The sequence below is a fragment of the Schistocerca piceifrons genome, chromosome 3 (assembly GCF_021461385.2).
Source record: "Schistocerca piceifrons isolate TAMUIC-IGC-003096 chromosome 3, iqSchPice1.1, whole genome shotgun sequence".
Lineage (NCBI taxonomy): Eukaryota > Metazoa > Arthropoda > Insecta > Orthoptera > Acrididae > Schistocerca > Schistocerca piceifrons.
In genome coordinates this window covers 864,472,088-864,499,453 of record NC_060140.1, presented here as the reverse complement: position 1 = coordinate 864,499,453, position 27,366 = coordinate 864,472,088, and the positions used below count along the sequence as shown (strand labels likewise).

The following is a 27,366-nucleotide window of genomic DNA, read 5'->3' as shown; positions in this document are numbered from 1 at the left end:
GTTAACTCATCAAACCGAGCAAAACTTTTTAGCGCGTTACAAGAATAATTTGTGGTGTAAATTCAAGAACACCATGTAGAAACCTGTTTAAGGAACTTTGCATTCTAACCACTGCTTCTCAGTACATTTATTCCTTAATGAAATTTGTTGCAAGTAATATATATCTATTTCCAACCAATAGCTCAATAGACACTATCAATACTAGGAATAAGAACAATCTACATAAAGACCTAAAATTACTTACCTTGGTCCAAAAAGGGGCCCAATATTCAGGAACACACATTTTCAATAAGTTGCCAGCAACCATTAAAACCATTAAAAACTTGTTTTTTTTTTAAAAAAAAAAAGAAAAAAAGAGGTAAAGCACAGTTTAAACAGAGTTTGGGAGACTTTTTGATAGGCAACTCCTTCTACTCTATAGATGAATATCTTAACAGACTGTTGGGCCAGCATAAGTAAAAATGTCTGTTACATTTCAGTTTTGACAGCACTTTGTCACAACAGTCAAGATTCGGTATTTTGTGTATGATAAATCTATTAATAGTTCATAACAATGTTTCATTCTGGCAGCATATTCAGTAAATATTAGCTGTTCCAGTTTACTGTATTGTATGCACCTAGTTTGACAATCTCCTAACAAATGATCAGGGTAGTAAGTATTATATTCAAATGTTTTATGTTATTCTTTCTGTCATGTTCCACACCCACAAGAATCATCTCATTTTTTGGGTCTGTGGAACGAAAACTGAATCTAATCTAATCTTACATATATACAAAATTGACAAACAATATTTAGAAGGTGTAGATAGTGCCTATTTGGTTTGTGTTTCATTTTGTTTCTAATTGCCATATAACACCCAAAAAATTTTCTCCTTAAATAGAGCTGACTCATTGTTGAAATAATTCTCATTAAAACATTTTTATCTATATACACTCTTGTTTATGCAAAGTGTGGGTTTGTTCTTACAGGTACTGTAAAATCAAAATTACATTTTGCTTTCAGATATTTTTTCTTTCTTGTGAGAGAACATTTCTTAAAAAAATATCAAGTCATCATGCAACATTTAATATGCATCACTAAAAATCAAACAATAAAATAAAGATTAGGAAGATATAAACTGCTAAAATCCAGTATTACAACTTGAGTGAGTGTCACAAAAACTGCCTTACCTTCCACTGTCAGCAGATGATGCCATTGTTTCCCATCATCATCATCAGCAGCACTCTACAGTTTATTTGTGTGCACAGTCTTCAGCATACTAAGGATTTTAGTACTTACCACAGTGAATTGATAATTGGCATCACCAACCCACTCCTTAAATGGTTGTTAAGTGATGTATATGCCGACGTGTGAAGTGCCCCTTTACAATGGTTGATGATGACTAGAAAGTCGCTCGTATAACACAAACATAAAGGAGTAATCATTAGAGAATGAATGTTGCAGTCCACCCCCACCCTCACCCACTCCCACATAACTTCTTATGAGTACTGCTTCATTTCAGTGTAGAATATTACAATGTGCCTGGTATGAACTGATCTTTTTTATTTTTTTCATAAATTGGTTGTATATTTTATGGCGATACAAAAAAGAATGAAAGGAAATACTTAGGTCAGAGTGACTGGAGGGTAGTGCTTGGATGTAATGAATGCAGTCACTGTCCAGTGCAACCCGTGCACTCCACATTCATTCATTTATTCCCTCCTGTGTGTTACCACATATAACATGTAACTGTTCACATTTATACTGGAAATTCAGGACATGAGAGGGGCCGAAGTGTTCCCTGCTGCATCAACACTGAGATTCTGTAATGGTCCACCCCCATGATGTTTTCAAAGATGTCATAATCCTTGTGCAGATGTGACACTCAGGATGTTGGTTTGTTGTTCTTGAGGTGAGATGGTAAGGAACATATGCCTAAGGCTCTCAGTGCTACAAAATAATCAGTCAGATTTAAATTTGGGATGCCAGAGATTTTTCTTTAATTAGCACATGAATCATGTAGCAGCAAACCTGAACTTCTATCAGAACACTTTATGCCTGCAAAGTTACGGGTATTACAGCCCATGTTTGAAACAATAATAAGTCTTCTACATTAAATGCCTCATAGTAAACTGAAAATCCTCATCTCCTGGCATGTAATGACATGCAGATTACTAATGAGATCATGCCACCCTGGGAGCTAATAATTGACTTCTCCAATCAGGGACTGAAAGCAAACAGCAAACGAGTATGAGAGCAAGGGTGTGATAAGCAAATTTAGCAGATTAATTAGAGGATTAAAACATGAAATGTTTGTTTTTACTACAGTACCTTTTACACAAAATTACGAATCTCAGTGCTGATTGGACTGGGCATGGACATGACTCAGTTATTTAAGTGGAAGGAGGGGAGAATCAATCTTCTTGCAATTCTTGGTAGTCATGTGTCATGATGAGTGGCAGATGCTGGGTCAGTATGGTGCGTACCTCAGAGCTGTGCGCAGTGAGTCGGCAACTCTCACCAGTCTTCCATGCCTTTGCTGTGAGGCCCCAGAATAGTCTCTGTGAACTGATTGTTGTGGCTTTCATAACCAAAACAGTGTCATATTGGTGTTAGGAGATGGAGATTAGGCAAAAAATTGTAATATTCCAGTGAGTGCTTCATTCCCAAGTGCTGGACCATAAGTGATCATCCACTTAACATGGAACAGTAAAAGAATAAGTGAAAAAGTGATGAACATTAGGGTGGGAGTAAGGATCAGAATCAGTCAGCAGACTAAGTAGATAATGGTTGAAAGAACCTCGATGTCCTCTTACTTTCACGCTATCTCACCAACTGTCCTTCATTTCTCATCACCACTTAGGTCACAGACTCCTCGAATGTTTCGTCCTCTCAACATTGTTATAGGCAGTCTAAATTCGCAGTGACACCCAACGAGTAATCGCCACTACATGACCATTCCTCCCAATGCAGGCTGAAATTTATCATCTTGCAGGGACTGATGTGTGACTTGGGAACTGGCATTTTTCTCAAGTGTTCACTGTCAAGGCTGTTATCCTGTTTCTCCACATTCCTTTATTTGCTGTGAAAGCAGCCGCACAACACTTCTTTATAACAGCTGTCTCTGTGTGAGGCCTGGATGTTCTTTCATTTGTGCTGGCATTTGTGATTTATAAGCAACTTTCTCACTGTCTGGTAAACATTTTTGTACACAGGCTGTTACTTCTTCCGCAGTTCCATAGGTACATATGCCTCGCTGTGTGCATTCTTGGCACCTTGTGTCTATGCTCCATCTCAGTGCCTGCAGGAGTCCATGAATTATGAGCATGTTTCTCACTTTTTAAGGCAGGTCAAACAGCTGCAGCCAGCCCAGAGTTTCACATGCCTCCACATGTGCGTTGTTGATGCTATCATGTTTACGTGCAATCACATTGGCTGCAGAGGTCCACAAATTATCAGCACATTTCTCATTTTTCACCAGGGCATTCACAGGATGTCCATTCTTAAAGCAAGTTGAGGGCATCTGCAAGCATACCTCCTCCATTGGTGCAGAATGTGCCCTTGCCTGCATCTCTGACAGTTAGTGTTTGAGATCCAACTTTCCCCTCTTTGTTGGCCTCTGTCACTGGGAGCTGGTGAAAGTATCCTCCAGTGGAAGTATTTTAACATTGTAGGAATTGTGTTCACAAAAATAATTTACACATTTTCTGCTCTGATCTTCTCTGCCTTGCATGCAGAGTTGTGATTACTTTAGACGAGCTCCAGTAGCTGGTGTTGCCCAGGATGCCACACAAAGAGATTGGCTGTGTGCCTTGTTGATTTTCATAGCAATGAAAACGACTTTAAAACATTTGCTCCACAAGAAAGTTGAGTTGTGCTTTATAATCAGTATTCGATAAACAGAACTTCAATAAATGGAACTTTAATATGTTTGTTAAACTTCAGTAGGAACTAAATGATATTCTGTCAGCATTTTTAATTCATTTCTTCAATCAAATTTTCACAAACTTTGTATTTTTTCCGTATGAAAAGATGATTAGTTGCCCATGGATAATTTGTCTTCTATTGTTTCAGCTCAGTTTTCACTCTTTCAAGTAGGGCTGTATTTGAGCACGACTCAAACTGTTTGAACAGTTTACGTCGCAGCTCAGGAAATCTCAAGTTCTGTTCAATCTTTTGATTGCTCCACTATATAATGACTTTTGTGGGTACTATGTCCACAATCTGCATTAGCATTTGTACAACACTGTGGATCTTAACCTTCAAGCAGATGCCCTATTTTTTTTTATCATGCGAGCGGCATGTGGCGTACTTCATGCATGTGTCGTGAATAGCTGTATTTATGTTGCCAATGTAATCATGTATGAGCAGTATCACCATTCAATCTCAATGTAATGAAACAATGATAAAATAAATTTAAATTATACAAACTGAATCATTGTTTGAGTGGTAATAAAATATACTTTCATTATTTCACTCTGTCGACACATAAGTGTTACAGCTCAGTAATAAACCATTCAAAGCATTAAACAGTGCAGTTGCTTCAGATACCAGCCATCTGCTTATTCAATTGTTAATTATCTTGTAGTCAAGTGTCTCATAGTGGGATTGTGGTCATTTTGTTGCATGAATTGTAAATTTTTTCACACCTAGCTCGGCGTTATAAAATAAACACTGCTGCTGACTTTGTCATATGACAACACAACTTTTCACACTGTTAGCTGAAGAAATAATGAAGGAATAGATATCCGCTCACAACTGTAAAACCACAATGAAAAGGTATAAGATAATGTTATTTGTAGTTGGGGCGCACTTTATACCCAAATGAACCCTCTCGAGTGTTAATAATAAAAATATGTGAAACACAGACTAAAATATCTTCTAGAGTGTATGTCATTTGTAGCAATGGCATTTAATCAATAAATAAAAGTTTGCAATAAACATTTCTGTCAGGTTCTCGAGCTTTCACTCATCCCACAATCTAGTGACATCTCATGGCTCTATCTCAAAGACATGTATTGCCACTGTAATTTATTCTGGTGATAGAAATTGCAGTCAGTTTACTACATTGTATTTCATTTGTTAGGCATTCAATTTTTCGTTAATTTTCATTGTTTCTTCTTAATGTAGAAATTTGAAGTAAATTAGCCAATAACCTCTAGAGATTTTTGGTAACAACCTTTCCCCTTTATGTATTCCATACATATACATCTTGCTCGTATCTTGAAGGTAAAGTGTGCAAAATTTCATCAAGACCAGAATAAAACAAGATATTTGTATGACTTATATGCAGATGTTCTTCTTCATATATAAATCTTTCTATAAGATGTGCAGCTCAGTTCCTAATCGTGCGGCTCATAATGTGAACTATACTGTATCGCCCCTCATACTCGACTCGACTGTCAGTCTAGGGCTCCTGCACCAAGCTGTGGTGGTCAGCACAAATCACTTCACTCAGCATGCATGTTTAGGCAGGAGCCAAAGATGCACAAAAGACTTCATCTGACTATCGTTATTCTGATGTTAATGAAATTTGTTGTTATAATGACATCTGGTGTGATTTGATGATAGCTTGCTACTGAGAGAATATTTAGCATGACAGACAATTAAATCTGAGATATGTTTTATAAAATATTAGTCAATTAAAATTAGAGATTTGCTCCACTGGCTCCTGTCGTGGCAGCCAATCAGATTATGCTCCTCCTGAACTGGCATAACTTGTCACGGAATTGGTTCCCACCACACCATCTGTCGTCCTCCACTTACGTCACAGTTCAGCTAAGTGAAACTTGGGCTAGAATATCGTGGCTTTTAAAGCCAGATAGAACACAATTTGTGAAGTATTGTTTTTCTAATCTTTGTTTGTCTTGCATTAGAGCTTGCGGTAACATCTGTACATTATCAGTTTACAGATTCACCAACTCTTGCACTTTGCAGTGACAGTGGAGGATCTGTGTTCGAACTAAATTTCCGGAGGACAATGGGTATGCGAGGATGTGATTCAAAATGCCTTTTTTCGGGCAGCAGGGGGGAAGTGGTATGCATAGAACCTCTGCTCCTCCACCATCAGCAGCTGTCATCACATCCACTGCAGGGGGTCATCCTCATAGCAATGGCCACACTTTCAAAAGTAAGTTTTGCCAAATAAAATTCAGAACATAGTTGACGTAGAATAAATCAGTAATTTCTTATTGCTTGACACTGTACTTAACAGGTTATATGGGGGATATGTGACACGTTTTATTTTGCTCTTGTTAATCTTTCATGAAGAAAAAAGGCTGTTATGTACAACTTTCTCAAACAGACGAACAACAGAGTATGGATAAAAACCTGTAATGTTTGCTGATTACACAAGCACAATAATCAAGCACCCAAACCCTGCCATAGCAGATACAGCTCAGATGATAGCCCAGAGGGCCTATTGCTGCTACATAACAAACACAGAGGCTCATAATACGTAATTTAAAACCCTGCTAACACTAAATAAAGGCATTAATGATCATACACCAAATGAAACATTGTGCACAAAATTCCTTTGGGGTCCAATTTTATCACAAGTTAAAACTGAGTCAATACATAGATAAACTAGTTAAAGTCAGTCCAGCACCTTATGATCTTAAAAGTATCTAATTGTGTTAACCTAATGATGAGTGTTTTATTTTGCATACTTTTAGTCCTTGATGTCTTACAGAGTTATTGTCCAGGGAAATACATCTAAAATGAAGTAATTATTCATCAGAAATTAGCTTTAAGAATAATATTAAATGTAGATCACCACATGTCTTGCTACAGTCTCATTTAATTCTTACTCACTTTCCAGTACCTTTAATTTTTGTTTTTTTCTCCTGATGATAAATATCTGTTTCAGCTGAACTTTGATTTGCGCAAACACTGCACAAGATTTTAATAATATAAACTGAGGCAACGAACAAACATTTGTATCAGGGCCAGAAATTGAACCCGGGTCTCCTGGTTACTAGATAGGTGTGCTAGCCACTAAGTCACATTGGCAGAGTAGTTCACACAACTGCAAGGATTGCCCTAACATGCTTCTCTCTTTGGTCCATATTCTCACTGCTGCCCCTGTCTACTTTAAATTCCCCCTCCTGTGAGAGACCAGTAAAATCTCTGAAATTATCTTTTCATTTGTATAAGCATGACAATATTATGAAAAGGATAGTTGCTACTCACTAATGGAGATGCTGAGTCTCATCTACATCTACATCTACATACATACTCCGCAATCCACCATACGGTGAGTGGCGGAGGGTACCTCGTACCACAATTAGCATCTTCTCTCCCTATTCCACTCCCAAACAGAATGAGGGAAAAATGACTGCCTACATGCCTCTGTACGAGCCCTAATCTCTCTTATCTTTGTGGTCTTCCCGCAAAATATAAGTTGGCGGCAGTAAAATTGTACTGCGGTCAGCCTCAAATGCTGGTTCTCTAAATTTCCTCAGTAGCGATTCACAAAAAGAATGCCTCCTTTCCTCCAGAGACTCCCACCAGAGTTCCTGAAGCATTTCTGTAACACTTGCGTGATGATCAAACCTACCAGTAACAAATCTAGCAGCCCGCCTCTGAATTTCTTCTATGTCCTCCCTCAATCCGACCTGATAGGGATCCCAAACACTCGAGCGGTACTCAAGAATAGGTCGTATTAGTGTTTCATAAGTGGTCTTCTTTACAGATGAACCACATCTTCCCAAAATTCTACCAATTAACCGAAGACGACTAGCCGCCTTCCCCACAACTGCCATTACATGCTTGTCCCACTACATATCGCTCTGCAATGTTACGCCCAAATATTTAATCAACGTGACTGTGTCAAGTGCTACACTACTAATGGAGTATTCATACATTACGAGATTCTTTTTCCTATTCATCTGCATTAATTTACACTTATCTATATTTAGAATTAGCTGCCATTCTTTACACCAATCACAAACCCTGTCCAAGTCATCTTGTATCCTCCTACAGTCACTCAACAACGACACCTTCCTGTACACCACAGCATCATCGGCAAACAGCCGCACATTGCTATCCACCCTATCCAAAAGATAATTTATGTAGATAGAAAACAACAGCAGACCTACCACACTTCCCTGGGGCACTCCAGATGATACCCTCACCCCCGATGAACACTCACCATCGAGGACAACGTACTGGGTTCTATTACTTAAGAAGTCTTCGAGCCACTCACGTACTTGGGAACCAATCACATATGCTCGTACCTTAGTTAGGAGTCTGCAGTGGGGCACCGATCAAACGCTTTCCGGAAGTCAAGGAATATGGCATCCATTGATGTCCTTCATCCATGGTTTGCAAGATATCATGTGAAAAAAAGGGCGAGTTGCGTTTCGCAGGAGCGATGCTTTCTAAAGCCGTGCTGATGCATGGACAGCAACTTCTCTGTCTCAAGGAAATTCATTATATTCGAACTGAGAATATGTTCGAGAATCCTGCAACAAACTGATGTTAAGGATATTGGTCTGTAATTTTGAGGATCCGTTCTTCTACCCTTCTTATATACAGGCGTCACCTGCGCTTTTCTCCATTCGCTCGGTACTTTACGTTGGACAAGAGATTTGCGATAAATGCAAGCTAAGTAAGGAGCTAATGCAGTAGAGCACTCTCTGTAAAACCGACCTGGAATCCCATCAGGACCTGGTGATTTATTTTTTTTCAACCCATTCAGCTGCTTAACAACCCCAGGGATGTCTTGATCACTATGTCCTCCACATGGGAATCTGTACGAGACTCAAACGGCGGTATGTTTTTACGATCCTCCCGCGTGAAAGATTTCTCAAATGCTAAATTTAAAATTTCAACTTTTGTTTTGCTGTCTTCCGTTGCCAGGCCAGACTGATCAGTGAGTGACTGGATGGAAGCCTTCAACCTGCTTACTGATTTTACGTAAGACCAGAATTTCCTTGAGTTTTCAGCAAGATCTTTCGCTAAGATATGACAGTGGTAGTGGTTGTATGCTCTGCGCATCACTCTTTTTACAGCAGCAAGAATCTCTACTAACTTTTGTCTGTCCTCATTCTCCTGATCTTTCTTGTACCGCGAGTGCAACTGTCTTTGCTTCCTGAGCATTCTCCGAATTCCGCTGTTAAACCACGGTGGATCTTTTCCGTCCGTAACCCACTTTTTCGGTATATACTTCTCCAGTGCGTGATTTACAATGTGTTTAAAATTTGCCCATAATTCTTCCACGTCCATCGTACCGGAAGTAAATGAAGTCGATTCATGTACTAAGTGGGATGTTAAGAACTGCTTATCTGCTCTTTCTAGTAAGAATACTCTCTTCGCCTTCTTGACTGACTTTTTAACTTTCGTAACCGTAGTCGTAATGACAACATCATGGTCTCTAATCCCTGTCTCAACACTGACACCGTCGATGAGGTCTGGTCTGTTCATGGCTACCAGATATAAAATATTTCCGTTATGCGTTGGCTGTCGATTTAGCTGCTCAAGACTGGGATGTCTATACTAGGTAAGTTGAAGTCGCCTCTGACTAATATAGCATGATCGGGGTACTTCTGCGATATAGTGTAGACTCCCTTTGAATGATTCTAGAACTGTCACGGTGGAACCTTGTGGCTGGTAATAACACCCAACAATTAACTTTATTTCTCCTAGCCCTGTTAAACGTGTCCAGATAACTTCACAATCACACTCTACTTCGACCTCAGTAGACACAATATTTTTGTCAACTGCAATGAAGACACCACCTCCTACGGTGTCTAATCTGTCTTTCTGATATACGTTCCAACCCTCACTAAATATTTCTGAACTTCCTATCTCAGGGTTCAGCCAGGTCTCAGTCCTGAGAATTAATTTGCGCGCCACACGCTTCCTGGAGGGCAGTAAATTCAGGAACTTTATTCCGAACACTGAAAATTTACTGCTAATATCTTGATAGCTGAAGTGTCTTTACACTGAGTGCGTCCTGATTTCGCTGCATGCACGTCGACTGGTGAGTGTTCATCAGGACACCTTGTACTACTGCCTAGCCTAAAAAAAACCCATGTGCACGCCACAAGTACTCTGCTACCCGAGTAGCCGCTTCCTTTGTGTAGTGCACCCCTGACCTATCTAGGGGCATCCTACAATTCCCTACCCAATAACGCAAGTCTAGAAATATGCAACCAAGACCGTCACAGAGTCAACGAAGCCTCTGGTTGAGACCCTCCACTCGGCTCCAAACCAAAGGACCCCGATCCACTCTTGGAACGATGCTGCAAATAGAGAGCTCTGCTTGCACCCCGCGTGTGAGGCCAGCAGTCTTCACCAAATCCGCCAGCCGCCCGTACGAACTGAGGATTGCCTCAGAACCCAAGCGACAGGCATCATTGGTGTCGACGTGAGCAACTACTTGCAGATGACTGCACCCTGTACGCTTGATAGCCGCAGTTAAGGCCGCCTCCACATCTTGGATGAGGCCCCCGGCAGACAAACCAAGCCCACGTTGGAATTCTTTCCAGCCCTGTATACTATTTCCCTAAGGGGCTCCATCACCCGCCTAACATTGGAGCTCCCAATAACCAGCAAGCCTTTGCCCCCGTGTGCCTGCTTGGGCGCTTCTGAAGGAGCGGCCACCTGCCTACTGACAGGATGAACAGGCGAGGCCAGCTGGCCAGCCTCCACATTGACCCTCCGCCTTGAGTGATGTGAACGCGTTGCAGTCCGCCACTCACCCTAAGGTGAGGGCAGCCCCAACGCACCGGGTACACTAGAAGGTGCCTCGGCGGCTGAGTCAGCGGACGCAGCAAGCGACACCTGGGGTGTTTCAAGCGACGTGCCAGACCCTCCGCCGTCGCTGCACCTCGAGGCAGCAGGCTGAAGGCGGGTGACCGTGGCCAACGGCACGCTCAGCTGCTCGAAAACCGCGGCTAGTTCCTCCTGCGCCTGCACACAGCATGCACACACCCTATCCATCCTACTGCTAATATCTGGACGTATAGAGTTGCAACAAATAAAACAGCAATATGCGACCGCACAGTTACGTCACCAGCGCCAGATTGAGCTGCGATATATGAAAAATTACTTATGAACCAAGCAATCAAATGACCACGACTATGCCACTATACAGATATTACAGTGCGATCCTACCCCTGTCTTAGTACAAATGACAACCGCCTACGCGCTGTTACACTCTACCGTTATTAAAATTTGATACTACCCCTTTCTAATTCGAAAATATGCAAAGATCCGAAAAATTTCACCACACAAGCACACAAACACACAAAGTAATTTGAATTAAACCTGCAGAACTAATACGAAAAACTGAATATAGGACTAGTTTCTGCTACGGCTGCTCGCACACGTCACTCTGCAAGCACAGATAAGACTCCACTGGCCTCTGTCTGCTGCTGACTGGCTCTACAAAATAAACAGAAAGCACTGGCTGTCCAAAACAAACAAATGACTAACGACTCCACGAATTTATACTTTACAGCTATCTATAAGCAATATAACTCCTCTCAAATACGAGAATACGTATGGATTTTATGTAATTAAATATGCAAGCGCACAAACACTCGGAAAGAAATTAAGAATCAAACTACAAAACAAATGTGAAAGCTAAATATGCGACTCAGATAGGCACAATGAAAGACTGTCAGAAACTCTCTTTCTGTTTTTGTGTGTGTGTGTGTGTGTGTGTGTGTGTGTGTGTGTGTGTGTTTTGTCTATTTCCAATGAAGGCAGAGTTGGCTGAAAGCTTAGTTTCTGACAGTCTTTTTATTGTTCTTATCTGTGAGTCAGCAGCTTCGCTATATGGCGAGTAGCAGCTATACATTCCACAATATTTTCATATTCCATTGTGTGTAAGGCAGAATTTAAAGTGGGCTGGTGTGACATTGAGAATTGTCAAGGAAGAAGGTATGCCAGGGTAATACGTTCAGTTGTGTGAACTGCTGTACCAAGGTGGCTTAGTGACTAGTGCATCTCTGTAGTAAGAAGGAGACCCAGGTGTGATTCTGGCCTTGGTACAAATTTTCACTTGCTGCTTCAGTGTATGTACATTAAATCATATACAGGGTGTTACAAAAGGAACGGCAAAACTTTCAGGAAACATTCCTCACACACAAAGAAAGAAAATGTTATGTGGACATGTGTCCAGAAACGCTTACTTTCCATGTTAGAGCTCATTTTATTACTACTCTTCAAATCACATTAATCGTGGAATGGAAACACACAGCAACAGAACGTACCAGCGTGACTTCAAACACTTTGTTACAGGAAATGTTCAAAATGTCCTCCGTTAGCGAGGATACATGCATCCACCCTCCATCGCATGGAATCCCTGATGTGCTGATGCAGCCCTGGAGAATGGCGTATTGTATCACAGCCGTCCACAATACGAGCATGAAGAGTCTCTACATTTGTTACCGGGGTTGCGTAGACAAGAGCTTTCAAATGCCCCCATAAATGAAAGTCAAGAGGGTTGAGGTCAGGAGAGCGTGGAGGCCATGGAATTGGTCCGCCTCTGCATCTGTTGTTGAGAAGCGTACGAACACTTTGACTGAAATGTGCAGGAGCTCCATCGTGCATGAACCACATGTTGTGTCGTACTTGTAAAGGCACATGTTCTAGCAGCACAGGTGGAGTATCACGTATGAAATCATGATAACGTGCTCCATTGAGCGTAGGTGGAAGAACATGGGGCCCAATCAAGGCATCACCAACAATGCCTGCCCAAATGTTCACAGAAAATCTGTGTTGATGACGTGATTGCACAATTGCATGCGGATTCTCGTCAGCCCACACATGTTGATTGTGAAAATTTACAATTCGATCACGTTGGAATGAAGCCTCATCCGTAAAGAGAACATTTGCACTGAAATGAGGATTGACACATTGTTGGATGAACCATTTGCTGAAGCGTACCCGTGGAGGCCAATCAGCTGCTGATGGTGCCTGCACACGCTGTACATGGTACGGAAACAACTAGTTCTCCCGTAGCACTCTCCATACAATGATGTGGTTAACGTTACCTTGTACAGCAGCAACTTCTCTGACGCTGACATTAGGGTTATCGTCAACTGCACGAAGAATTGCCTCGTCCATTGCAGGTGTCCTCGTCGTTCTAGGTCTTCCCCAGTCGCGAGTCATAGGCTGGAATGTTCCGTGTTCCCTAAGACGCCGATCAATTGCTTCGAACGTCTTCCTGTCGGGACACCTTCATTCTGGAAATCTGTCTCGATACAAACGTACTGCACCACGGCTATTGCCCCGTGCTAATCCATACATCAAATGGGCATCTGCCAACTCCGCATTTGTAAACATTGCACTGACTGCAAAACCACATTCATGATGAACACTAACCTGTTGATGCTACGTACTGATGTGCTTGATGCTAGTACTGTAGAGCAATGAGTCGCATGTCAACACAAGCACCGAAGTCAACATTACCTTCCTTCAATTGGGCCAACTGGCGGTGAATCGAGGAAGTACAGTACGTACTGACGAAACTAAAATGAGCTCTAACATGGAAATTAAGCGTTTCTGGACACATGTCCACATAACATCTTTTCTTTATTTGTGTGTGAGGAATGTTTCCTGAAAGTTTGGCCGTACCTTTTTGTAACACCCTGTATGTATCAGACCTGCAAATTCTCTGAAATTGTAGGATTTCATAACAATGTGAGATACTTTGCCATTCCTGTCCAGGGTACATAATGGAGTTGTCCTCTAGTGTAAAGGTATTCAGCAAGCTTCTGTTGATGATGATGCAAGAAACTGGAAATCCAACCAGTCCAAAAAGAAATTAATTTTGCTTAATTATTCCCTCATTTTACAGTTTATCTGATTATCTAGCTTCAAGGATTGGATATTCATGTCAGTAGCAGTGTTTTTTTTGTGAAAGCTACAAGACAAATATTATGGTATTGTAAACAGACCTGTGTTATTACAGTTGTATATAACTGTTTTATTTTGAAAAAGACCACTGTTATCAAAAGTAAATATTAAGATACCAGTGGACAACAAAAAGCAGCTATTTAATACAACAGAGGAAGAGGCAGCTTTTTTGAAGTAGCAAATTTCCTCCTAATTTACTAGATTACATTTAGTAGGCATAATCACAAACAGTATTAAGCAGTATAGAATAAATTATTGTTAATACTGTGTACAGATTAAGTTTCAATGATTTGCCTGTCTTTTTGTTAATGTTTACCTTGACTCATTCCGTATCCCTGAAGGTGCTCTTTTGTTAGTGTGTCTGCAGAACTTTATGAACAAATGACTGAATGATCCTTTCGTTGGCAGGCTTGTAATGTACAAATGTATATTTTGAAGAATTGTTGAAGAAAGTGTATAATATACTATAGATGGATGTTGCAAGCAATAATTTAACATTTGACACACAGCAATTATTATGAGTGTTCTGTGGCCCAGGTTATTGTCGTAAGCATTCGACCAAGGATGCGTGTCCTGTTCACCCACCCTCTGCAGAGCAGTCCAGTGTCCCTGCCACTAATCTCATGGCAGTTTGTCATAATTCAGATGGCTGACACCAGTAGAGTTGTGGATCCTGTACTTGCTTTTGCAAGGGATTCAACTTTACACTTCTTTCAGGTGAGTTTGTGGCCAAATAATGCTACTCTAGGTTGAAAAGTGAAATTTTTTTAGATTCATAATAAATTGTTTAAGATAAAAGCTAAAAAATAATAGCTGATTTGGCTTTATCAACTTTTATTAATAAAATAAAAGTATGCCCTTATTAACCTAGAATTAAAAACTCCAGATAACTATAGTGAATGCAAAGGATTTAAAGGATGAAAGTTGGAATCACAGTCTTCATAAAAAAATAATCTAGCCTCTCTATTATCAAAATAAAAGATTTCTTAAAATTAAGAATTGATTATCTCGTGTAGATGCTGCTGTACTCTGAGACCTGCAAGTTTCTTCTACTTGAAGCCCAAGACTAACCATATTAAAAGTACAACTCTTTCCTTTCCTTTATTGAGTTGTCAGAAAATGTCTAGTCTAGTCTTGTCTGTCTGACATTCAAATAATTTTAATCTAAAGTAGCTTTATAGAATGAAAGGAAAGTTATAGATTGATCCTTTTTGTGATGGTAATTTCAAAAATCTTTGACTCAATTTCATGCATCCAATAGCCCTCTCTTCCTAAAGGTAAAATTAAATGGTTCATTTTGGAACCAAAATGATTACTCTACAAGATTGTCGCTTCTCTGTATAATTAATGTTTACAACTCTCTCCTAAGCAATATGTATGCAAATTTGTGTCTGCTATATATCTCCATATATGTGTCACTTGAGATACAGAAAAAATCCATACAGACTTGAGTAAACTAACGTGCCTAAAAGGTTAAAGTTCATCTTTAAACTTAAAATAGCAAAATCATGTTTACATCACCCATGTAGTCAACAAACGTACACCACCATCTCTTTGCATCAATACAACGTTGGTAAAAGTGTAAGGACAGCAGACTAATAGATGCTTTTGAGTAGTCACTAATGTAAAGATGGAATAATTTTGTTTTGAGCCTGAGTTGTAACATAACAAGAGGTCAAAATGGAAACAATCATATTGTTGAAGCAGGTAGACGTAAATGTACATAAAATTAACACTGCTTGTGGATGATCCTTGTGAAACTTTAGCTTTCACAATTGTAAAAATTTGTATAATCAGCTTGTTCACTCACTCAATTCACTGGCGTCAAATAAAACCATCACTTTCCAATCCCCATCACTTTCCAATCTATCTTAAATCTTTACCTTTTCTTAACACCAGTCTGTCACCACAATCAAGATTTTGTATTTCAGAGAGAAATTATTGTGAATCATCAACATAATCACTTTGACATCCACAGCAGAGTAAATATCACCTCTAAACTTTTGCATGAATTAGTCTTCAGCTACACACATATACCTATGCATTCTAATGTCACCGAGGCCACCTTCAATCATCAGGCTGTCCTCTGTCGTTTCTAACTTTTTGGAAGAACTTCCTTGGCCATCTGTGATTCATTCGTTAGCTGTGTGTCCTGCCCACTTCAACTTCATTATCATTACTGTTGCAACTAATGACCCACCCCAGCTTCTCCCAGGTAGAATTAAGCGTCTAAGGTTGAATGACTTGTCTAGCATACCTGTAATTTTGTTTAGAGGCCAGTTATGATTAAAATACAATGTTAGGTAACTGAATTCTAGTATAACTTAAACAATTTGAATAGCACATGCCAGAATACTTCTCAGAAGAAATACTTAATCAATAATCGTTGTATTTCAACTGTTTTGCACAAAAATTCATAAATCGAACACACAAACCTTCCATGTGAATCAGTCTGTCTCTTAGCAAAAACCATATCAAAATCCTCACAGTAGCTCATGATATTAGCCTCCACGTAGAGGCAGAAAAATGCACCATGAGACTTTACTTTATAATATGCCACTCTTTCCTGTCTCTTTTCATAATTCTCACCATGAATTTCTCCATTGCTTGCTGAGAAACACTCGGGTTTTGAATTACTTTTACATAAAATATCTCACCCCAGCCATTCAGAACAGGTAACACACACTGATTTCAGTATGTAAATAACTTCAGTTTTAGTATGTTGCTTATACCATACCATAAATCAGCCATATTGTACGTGAGTTTCAGGCCTGTTTTCAAATTGAATCTATTAAGTTCTTCCATTAATTACTGAAGTTTGCTTGCAACAGAGACAAAAGAGCACAGTGCCATCATCAAAGTAGTGGTTCAGGAATCTTGTGGTAACACACATTCTTTCTTTGCTTTCTTCCTATTAGGAATGCTGTGAATAATTTTGGTGATATGGAATCTGCTTGGCCGCTCTCTTTCACTTTTAAATTTCTCAATATCTTGGTGAAGTACAATGGAAGTTGTAGCATGAACATATACAAGGGTTGGAACTTCAATAGTGGCAACTATTTATTTACAGCTCGTACAAAATAGATATGTGTATCAAAGTTTAACTAACCTTCAAAGTAGTCACCAGCATTGTGTATAACCCGTTGCCAGCAATGTGGAAATCGTAGGACACCCTTAGCAGTGCCAGTTGCGTGGACAGTTTGAACAGCACGGTCTATTGACCAGCAAATTTGTAACAGTTCTGAAGCGAAAGCCATGAAGTGTTTCCTTCAGTTTAGAAATAGAGTTGAATTCATGAGGGCTTAAGTCAGGGGAGCGCAGTAGGTGGTATAGCACTTAGCAACCCCATCAGCCAAACAAATCAGTAACAGCTTTCACTATACATGCTTGAGCATTGTCCTGCAAAATGATGGTCAGGTCCTGCAGAAAGTGTCATCACTTCTGTCCCTAAGCTGGTCGTAGGTTGTGTTCCAAAAATGAACAGCATAGAGACAGAAGTGTTGACGCTTTCTGTAGGACCTGACCATCATTTTTCAGGACAATGCCCAAGCACGTACTGTGCAAGCTGTCACTGATTTGTTGATTGATGGGGCTGCTAAGTGCTATATCACCTACTGCACTCCCCTGACTTAAGCCCTCATAAATTCAACTAGATTTCTAATCTGAAAGAAACATTTGATGGCATTAGCTTCAGAACTGCTACAGATTCGTCGGGCAATAGACCACGCTGCTCAAACTGTCATCACAACTGGCACTGCTAAGAGTATCCTACGCTTTCCACATCCCTGGCAACAGGTTATACACAATGCTGGTGGCTAATTTGAAGGTCAGCAAAACTTTGAAACACGTGTCTATTTTGTACGAGTTGTAGATAAGTACTTGCTATTATTAAAGTTTTAACCCCCGTATATTATTCAGTATATTAACACAGGTTGATATGTATGCCAGCTTTTACCTTACGGATATTTTGCTGTCACTGTTCTTGAAGTTATTTGCTGTACTGGACCAGCTATGCAATGCCACTAACTCGTGGCATGTAACTTCTTTATCCTTTGCAGTGGACGGTGCTGAAAGAGAGCTCCAATCTATTCAAGTTACTAAAATGACATAATCAGCATTGCAATAACTCTTCTGTATTATAATTGCAGGTGATACATACCGCTCATAACTTGTAGCTCACAATAGATCATATCATGTACTGTTGTACTCGTTTGACATTAGAGAATTGACTGTACCTATGCATAATCTTCAGCTGTTCATGTGGTGTCATTATTGCTGGCCCCCTTTGCTCTGTCTTCCCAGGTACTGACAAGACAAGACAAAATGCCAAAGCATAAATAGGCCCCCACAGTAGGTGGGGATATGCACACAGCATCACATCTCATCGATGTTCTGAGCTGATGTGTTTTACACCAAATCTACTCATATGGAAAACCAGAGTGTGCACATTAGGGTGTTCCACAACTAGCTAAACAACATATCCAGTTTCCACAAACATCTTTTGTTGGCCTAAGTGGTTAGATGTGGAACATGTTGCTCCACAGGATTGGCAAAACTTATTTGCTTGGCATTTATATTTGTGAACTTTGTTGGGAGTCCACACAATGTTATCTTAATGTGCTCACAGTACTACCAGCCGAAATAAAGCCCAGGTAAACAACCTATAGGCAATGTAATAGAACAAGCCAGCATACCTGTAGTAACATTAACTCAAATCATTTGCAGATTGATTCTGGGGATGGGCTACACCTTTAAGTCCAGCCAATGACAATTGGTTTACACCATGTAATGTGATGTCTGTCTGAAGAGTGTCCCCCTCGGTTTTGGTGCCACCCGTAATTGATGAAGGCACTGTCCATTGTTTGTGTTTTGGATGATTGTTGAGTTCTCCAGAGAGAGTAAAAGATTTTTCCGGATTGCTGTCAGGGGATGAGACAGTTACAGTAGCGAATATTTTGTATTGTGGAGATTATGGAGTTAGTTACACACAACCAGATGAGGGCATGGTGGCATATTTTATATGTTGTAGCAAGCCTAGATGACAGTTCTAAGTATTTACATCTAGAGGAGGTTGAGAAGATGCTAAACATATAATGGACATTAGATCAGTTTTAGTAAAACACTTTAACACAGAATACCTAACTTTGGAAAATATCCCATGTCCATTTGAGGGACGATATACATTTAATACAATTACAGATTGTGATGATAACAGTTTAGTTCTTGCACTGAATGAAAATCTAGTATCACTTTACATTTAATTCTGAACTTGGAACACTGTTCTGACTAATGACACAAGCTTGCTCCAGAATCTGAACTGTGATAATTACGCTAGCAGACTGACTACCAAAGACTGAAGTGAGCAGTTCTGCTCTCCGACATAAGTAGACTTCCAGTAGCGGTGTACAGAACATCTTGAGGGCGTGTCTTTGTCATCTCTCATTTATGCCTGCATCTAGCAATAAATGTCTTTAGATTGTGACCTGTTGTGAGATACCAACTCTAATATGGGACCTCACTGTTCAGATGACACCACATTCCTGCCTGTCAAATCTCAGCACCATGGTCATTCAGTGCTGCATGTGTGGAGGGGGAAAAGGGCGCGGGGGGGGGGGGGGGGGCAGGCCTGAATGCAGACATAGATGAGGGTACAGGGACTGTAGCAACAGCCAATGGCAGCTCCCTGTTCTCACTCTGGTATTCACCTTGAGAGTGACAATGAAAACTGGCCAAAAAAAACCAGCTACAGGGTGCATGCCCGCAACCAGGGATGCAGATGCTGTGGTCAGGAGGACAGCAGGTAGAACTGCAGGGTGCTATGGTGGCTAATCAGAGGCAGTGCCTCCACATACGTCGTTTCTGGTGGGGAGACCAGTGGCCGACGTCAATCTCCATTGGCACTGCACTTTACAGCATCAACTGTGACAGGTGCAGAGCTGGAGATGACTGCTATTGCAGATTCTAACAGCTTGCTGGATCTGTTGGCAAATATTCTGCAGCAGAGTCACTGCCATTAAAGTGCTGCAGCTGTTTCTGGTGATGCCAGTGCAGCCCTTGCACCCTTGAACAATGGAAGGCGAATGACCCAGCACTTGTGTGATAACTCCATGTGCCCAATCCTGTTCTTGCCAAAAACTTTGTTCTGTGACTGAAATTTCATCTGACATGATGAAAAAACTGTTTCCGTGGCAGCCGCAGATGATGCAACAGGGCATGCTAATGACAACAGTGTAACAATCCTGCCTGCACCTTCCCATCAGGTGGTGAAACCTACAATTATGGATAAAGGGATATAAGGCAAAAGCTCAGGGCTCATGTACTATCATGTGTCATTTCCTGTTACTAACTTGCTGACATAATACCTCTGAAACAGTAAGCCCTTTGGCAATCACAATTCAGTTAATTACAACATAGATTAACGTATCAGATCTCAATAACAGAGCAATAGAGACAGGTAGACCTTGGTTAACGAGAGTTTCAGCTAACCCAAATTATGATACAGCTCTTAATTTGATTAAAAGGGAACAGACAAGCCTTCAGTAATAACAGCTTCAGTTTAGCAAAATTACCAAATACAAACAGCCCAGCCTTCAATAATAACAGCTTCAGTTAAAATAGAGATAACACACACTCCTCTAAACCAATAAATAATAAAATTTAAATGACTGAAAATTTCTAACCAACTTTAGTTACACATCTGACTTAGACAAATAACTTTTGTGTAAACCCGTAATTAATAAAATTTAAATGACTGAAAATTTTAAATCAGCTTCAGCTAAAAAAGACATAGCCAAATAACTCTCATGTAAACCAGTAATAAATAAAATAAAAAGACTCCAATGATGAGTAACTTCAGTACAAAGAATTGAGAAACAATTGCAGAATAATTAACATATTATGCTCAAATGGTGATAATAGTAAGAACCAAAATGCTCCCTTTAAACAGTAATAATTAATTTTGGAAAATTTTGGGCATTCAGCCAACAAGAATTTAAAACGTGTTAAAATAACCAGGCGGTGTGACGGACAATCACTACCAAGATACAACCAAACGCTTTGACAGTGCAATAATTTTGTCACTGTGCCACAGTTAGAAAGGCCAGACAAATGCAGAGTACCTGTACAACATACTAAGGTTGCACATTAATGATCAATAATGGCCAGGATACTGCAGCAAGTTACATCAATACAATTCCAGCTAAGAACAAGTTACCAAATGAGCTATTTTAAGGTACAGAATAAATTAATAAGCCTGTGAATGAATCACACACAACCGTCGATAGCAGCATTCGCACATACGTAAACCTCCTGACAGCTTTTTAAGTATTAGCAAGTAGGGATGCCCATTGGCTTGCAGAAGCGAGTTGTATCCCCCATTGTCTTTCCATCATCGCAGTCCATTGCAGCCTGCTCGTATATAGCATGGGGGACAGGCCTAGCATGATAAAACTGTGGTTTTGCATTATCTTTAATTGTATGTGTGCCTTAAAATCTGTAGCCCTTCTTAATCCTGGTTCAAAAAGTTCACTTTACTTCTTGTACTAATCAGAAGCAAGGGAATGAGACACTGAAACACTGATTTGTGACACATTGCCTTTTATGTACAATTGAACAAATCAAACAAGTCGATGCCAAAAATGTTTGCACTGTTTCTAGAATGTAGTACGTGGAATGAAATACACTTTGTAACATCACGAAAAGTTGCAGGCAAACTGCACACACATAATACTGGTATTTCTTGTCTGCCATAAGCAGACAAAATAGAAGTAGACTTTTGTAGTTGTGGTCTACCAATCAGATTATAGGTGTCTTTACTGATTAGGGATACAGATGCACCTGTGTCTAATTGAAATAAAACTGTCTTGCGAGTTACTCTTAATTGGACAAAAAGTTTTTTCTACTTTCAGTGAACTACAGCAGAAGATTGGCATGAAGTGAAAAAGTGAGACTTACTTTGTGAATGTCGCAGTTGCTTGGTCACCACAGCATGAACTTGCTGTGGCTTTGTTAGACTGGCACTCTTGTAAATAGACTATTTGGATGTGACTTTGCTTGTCATACTTGAAGCACTGTTCTTCATAAAAAAGGACATGCTTGCTGTCATGAGTAGGAAAATACTGTAGACAAGACTTCCTCTCCTTTTTCTGAACTACAGCTCATGTACCACATGACCAAAAGATTTTACCTTTAATCTGAGCCCTGTTTTTATGCACTTTAACACTAGCTGACGACTGATTGCCTTGTGTACTACAAACAAGAGAAATAGACAGAACCTCAAAATCAACTTCAGTTCCTTCCACAGTAATGTGAGGTGTTGTAATTGACAGAACTGTTTTGCCGGCCGGTGTGGCCGTGCGGTTCTAAGCGCGTCAGTTTGGAACCGCGTGACCACTACGGTCGCAGGTTCGAATCCTGCCTCGGGCATGGATGTGTGTGATGTCCTTAGGTTGGTTAGGTTTAAGTAGTTCTAAGTTCTAGTGGACTGATGACCTCAGTAGTTAAGTCCCATAGTGCTCAGAGCCATTTGAACCATTTGACAGAACTGTTTTCAAATCCAGGTCTGGAAATTCTAGGATAGCAGCCCATATGCTTATATCTGATGTGTTTTGCACGACTGCCTCATGTAGCCTCACATCACTATAACTTTGTCCACAAAAACACTTGAACAGACAATGTCTTCTTAGTCATTTTAAGTTCAGCATTCCACTATTTTAATGACTTTTCAGGGTGCTTCTTTAGATGGCAAAATTTAAATCTTGCCACTGTGACATGAATCTGTGTCTCATAATGTTCATCGATATTCCTAACCAGTTCTTCATATTATACATCTTTGGGAAACAGTTTGAGACACAAGCAATAGACATCAACTCCAAGAGTGGACAGAAAGAATACTATGCACACTGTGCCTTGAATGCTGTAGGTGCTGAAATGAGCTTTGAGTTGAGTGCGATATTCCAGCTAATCTTCTTTCTTGCTATTAAACAAATGAAATTTTGGCACAGTAACCTGCTATTGTGCTGCATGTTGTGGCAGTAAGTTTATAATCTGTTGAACACTGAGCAGCAGTCATTCAGTCTGCTATGTCTGAAACTGAACAATTTCATTTAAAGGTAGTAATCTTGGCACTCAGATGTGGTTAAACACTTTAGAGTAGATACAATAATACAGAAAAATTTTAGCTACTGTGATGAGCAAAGCGCCAAGCATATCTGCACAGGCAAGAAAAGGTTAAACTTTTGTCAAAAATACTTGTCACACTTTTTATATGTATTGGATGAAAAAAATTGCACTTGAACACAAGGGAGAACCATTTTTATATCTTGTTGCAAGCCTAGATGACAGTTCTAAATATTTACTTCTGGAGAAGGTTGAGTAGATGATACAACATATAATGGACATTAGATCTGTTCCAGTAAAACACTTCAATACAGGATACGTAACATTGGTGAACATCCATGCACCCCCCCCCCCTTTCCTCCCCCCGCGGGTCCGGGTGTTAGAATAGACCCGAGGTATTCCTGCCTGCCGTAAAAGGCAACTAAAAGCAGTCTCTCACTTTTCAGCCCTATAGGTTCAGGTCCTATTTTATGGTTTGACCTGCCACTTTCCAAATTCTACAGAAGTGTGGGCATATGTGGTAGGATGCCTTATGTGGTGCAAGAGTTATCCATAGTGTCCTTAGATTCGATCTCCTGAACCACTTGTCATGGCTTTGCATCTCCACCTGCAATTAAACTACTTGGGCAAGGACACTTTCTGGGGTGTCATCTTCTTCCATTGTCTCGTGTCCTCTTTCGCCCCCAAGACGATACTGGATTTCTCTATGCCCAATATCCAGCACTGTAGCCAGTCCGTTGTGGTGGGGCCGTCGTGTACCAATATGGTGGTAGCCTCCTGACAACACAGGGATCGCACTTTCTGGGGTGTCATCTTCTTCCATTGTCTCCTGTCCTCTTTCGCCCCCAAGACGATACTGGATTTCTCTATGCCCAATATCCAGCACTGTAGCCAGTCCGTTGTGGTGGGGCCGTCGTGTACCAATATGGTGGTAGCCTCCTGACAACACAGGGATCGCACTTTCTGGGGTGTCATCTTCTTCCATTGTCTCCTGTCCTCTTTCGCCCCCAAGACGATACTGGATTTCTCTATGCCCATATGCCCAATATCCAGCACTGTAGCCAGTCCATTGTGGTGGGGCCGTCGTGTACCAATATGGTGGTAGCCTCCTGACAACACAGGGATCGCACAGCTGATGCCAGAGCTCTAAACTCCCCACATATGCCAAAGGAGCAGATACCTGTCTTCGCGGGGCATCAGGACTGCCGGCAATGGCCATCATGCCAGGTGGCCTTTGCTGTGGCTGGGAGAGCCGCTGTTCGGAGTGGGTGGCATCAGGGCAGATTACCCACAATGAAATTGACTGTCACCTATTGCTGGTGACCGTACGGTGCCAGCAGCCTCTAAGAAGGGCAAGATCGAGTACAATGCTGACAGATATGAACCTAAATCATTTCCCTCCCGCGCTACACCATGGGAAGAACATAGGGCTACAGAAAGAAGAGAGCACTATTCGCCTCAGTATTTAGTCTGTAGCAGAATGGACAGGGACTCCTATCTACTTACTAAACCTCAATTTTTTTGTTGAACATCTTGAGGATAAGTTTGGGGAAGTGACAGCACTGTCTAAGATGAGAAGTGGTGCAGTCTTGATTCAGACAGCATCCCCAGCCCAATCCCAGGTGTTACTCGCTTGTGACCGGCTGGGTGATATTCCTGTTTCTGTCACTCCCAATAAAAGCATCAACATGGTCCAGGGGTTTATTTTCCATCACTACCTCCTCTTGCAGTCTGACAATGAGCTCCATGCCAGTCTAGAACAGCAGGGTGTTAATTTCATCCGGTGCATTTACAGGGGACCCAAAGACAACAGGGTTGCTACCATTGCCTTCATCTTGGCCTTTGAGGGTGATTCATTGCCTGAAAAGTCAAGGTGATGGTTTACCACTGTGACGTTAAACCATACGACCCTCCCCCTCAGTGGCACTTTAAGTGCTGGAAATTCGGGCACATGTCTTCCCGCTGCAATTCCAATGCCACATGTCAAGACTGCGGACGTCTAGTGCATCCAGATACTCCATGTCCACCTCCTCCCACTTGTATCAACTGTAACAACCGAGAGCAGCACTCCTCCAGCTCGCCAGACTACACTGTACTCCAAAAGGATTGGAAAATCGTGGAGTAAAAGACCCTGAACCAGTTGACTTACCAAGACGCTAAACGTAAATTTGAATGATTACACCCCGTTCGGTTGACATCCACATATGCTGCAGCTATGTTACCATCACCGTTGCAAGTACCAGTCTTACCGCACTCTGTGCCACGAACAGTGGTCCCTCCAGGCCTCCAGAATACATCTGCCCCTGTGGTGGTAGGGGAAATCTCCTTCCAGTGCTCCCAAAGTACCTACTTCCCAAACACAGAGGACATCGGTCCCCTCCCCAAGCCGGAGAAGCAACAGCCTCCTCCAGCTCCTCTCATGCAGAAGTGCTCCCTTGGGACCCACTCTCCCACACCCTCCCAAAGTCTACACTAATGCCACAGTGGATCCTCATCAGTGGCTAAAGGAGCCAAAAGCTGCTGGACAAAGAGCTTCACAGTCTTCCACCATGCCTGAAGCTACTTCGGAGAAATCCTCCCAGCAAGCCCCTAAAGAGAAGCAAGAGGGCAAGCAAACAAAGAAGTGTGCTAAGAAAAAGGACCCTCCGATGGCCCCAACACCACTGCTCCCTAGCAATTCTGTACCTGATGAGGCGGAGATCTTAGTGTCCCCTGAGGATCTGGATCTCACTGATGCCTCATCCACAATAAGAATTGATACAAATACTCAATCGGTGGCAGCAGGTGACCCTGATGCATAATCTGCCTCCTTGTGCACTTCATGCCTTCCCAGCCTCATGATAATGTCATCCTCCAGTGGAATTGCTACAGTTTTTTCCACCACCTGGCTGAGCTATGACAACTGTTAAGCTTCACATCTGCTTTCTGCATTGCCCTCCGGGAAACCTGGTTCCTGGCAATGTGGACCCTGCCCTCCATGGATGTTACAAGAACCATAGCGACTATAATAGTGTGTCAGGTGAAGTTTGTGTCTGTGTCCTGAACTCAGTATGCAGTGAACTTGTGCCCCTTCAAACCCCTCTTGAAGCTGTGGCTGTCAGGATAAGGACGACACAGGAAATAAGTTTGCAATGTATATCTTCCTCCAGATGGTGCAGTACCCCTGAACACATTGGCTGCACTGATTCGCCAACTCCCTTAACCTTTCCTACCTTTAGGAGGTTTTAACACCCATAACCCCTTGTGGGGTGGCACTGTGCCTACTGGCCGAGGTAGAGATGTTGAAACTTCACTTTCTCAACTCAACCTCTGCCTCTTAATTACTGGTGCCCCTATACATTTCAGTGTGGCTCATGGCACTTACTCGGCCATTGATTTATCCCTCTACATCCCATAACTTCACCCGTCTGTTCGCTGGAGAGCCCATGATGACTTGTGTGGTAGTGACCACTTTCCCATCTTCCTGTCACTCCCCCAGTGCCATTCCCCAGATGTCTACCAAGATGGGCTTTAAACAAGGCAGACTGGGAATCTTTCACCTCTGCTGTCACCATTGAATCTCCCCCACATGATACCATCAATGTGGTAGTTGAGCAGGTAACTAAATCTATCGTTTCTGTGGCGGAAAACGCGACCCCTTGATCTCTAGGGTGCCCCTGGCGAAAGTCAGTACCTTGGTGGTCGCCAGAAATCACTGAGGCCATTAAAGAGCGTCGGCAAGCTCTACTGCGACATAAGTGGCACCCCTCCCTAGAGCACCTAATAGCTTAACAGTTCTGTGCCAGCTTTCGCCAGCTCACAAAAAGACAGAAACAGGAATTTTGCGAGAGGTAAGTCTCGACCATTGGGTGCCATACGTCACCTTCCCAAGTCTGGACTAAGATCAGACATGTTTGTGGGTACCAGACCCTGACAGGTGTCACTGGCATTAACATCAGTGGTGTGTTACCTACCGATGCAAACACAATAGCCTAGCACTTTGCTGAGTACTGTGCTCGAGCCTTCGCGTCGGAGAATTATCCCCCAGCATTTCGCCACCTCAAAAGGCGGATGGAAAGGAAAGCCCTCTCATTCACTGAACGTCACAGTGAACCCTATAATGCCCCATTTATGGAGTGGGAGCTCCTCAGCATTCTTGCACATTGCCCTGTCACAGCTCTTGCTCCAGATCGGGTCCACAATCAGATGATCAAACATCTCTCATCCGAGTACAAGTGACATCTCCTCATCATCTTCAACCGGATCTGGTGCGATGGCGTCTTTCCATCGCAATGGCAAGAGAGCACCTTCATACCAATGCTCAAGCCCGGCAAATCCCCACTTGATGTGGATAGCTATCGGCCCATCAGCCTCGCCAACATTCTTTGTAAGCTGTTGGAACGTATGGTAAGTTGGCA

At 41.5% G+C, this 27,366-nt stretch overlaps 1 protein-coding gene across 1 annotated transcript in view; it reads left to right on the top strand.

The window, feature by feature from the left end:
* Window positions 1-27,366, top strand: part of LOC124789310 (vacuolar protein sorting-associated protein 8 homolog) — a 219,150-nt gene that overhangs the window by 26,552 nt on the left and 165,232 nt on the right. Inside the window, exons 5-6 of the mRNA XM_047256624.1 lie at window positions 5,886-6,110; window positions 14,390-14,569. Coding sequence (XP_047112580.1) covers window positions 5,886-6,110; window positions 14,390-14,569 — 405 coding nt within the window. The remainder of the gene's footprint in view (window positions 1-5,885; window positions 6,111-14,389; window positions 14,570-27,366) is intronic.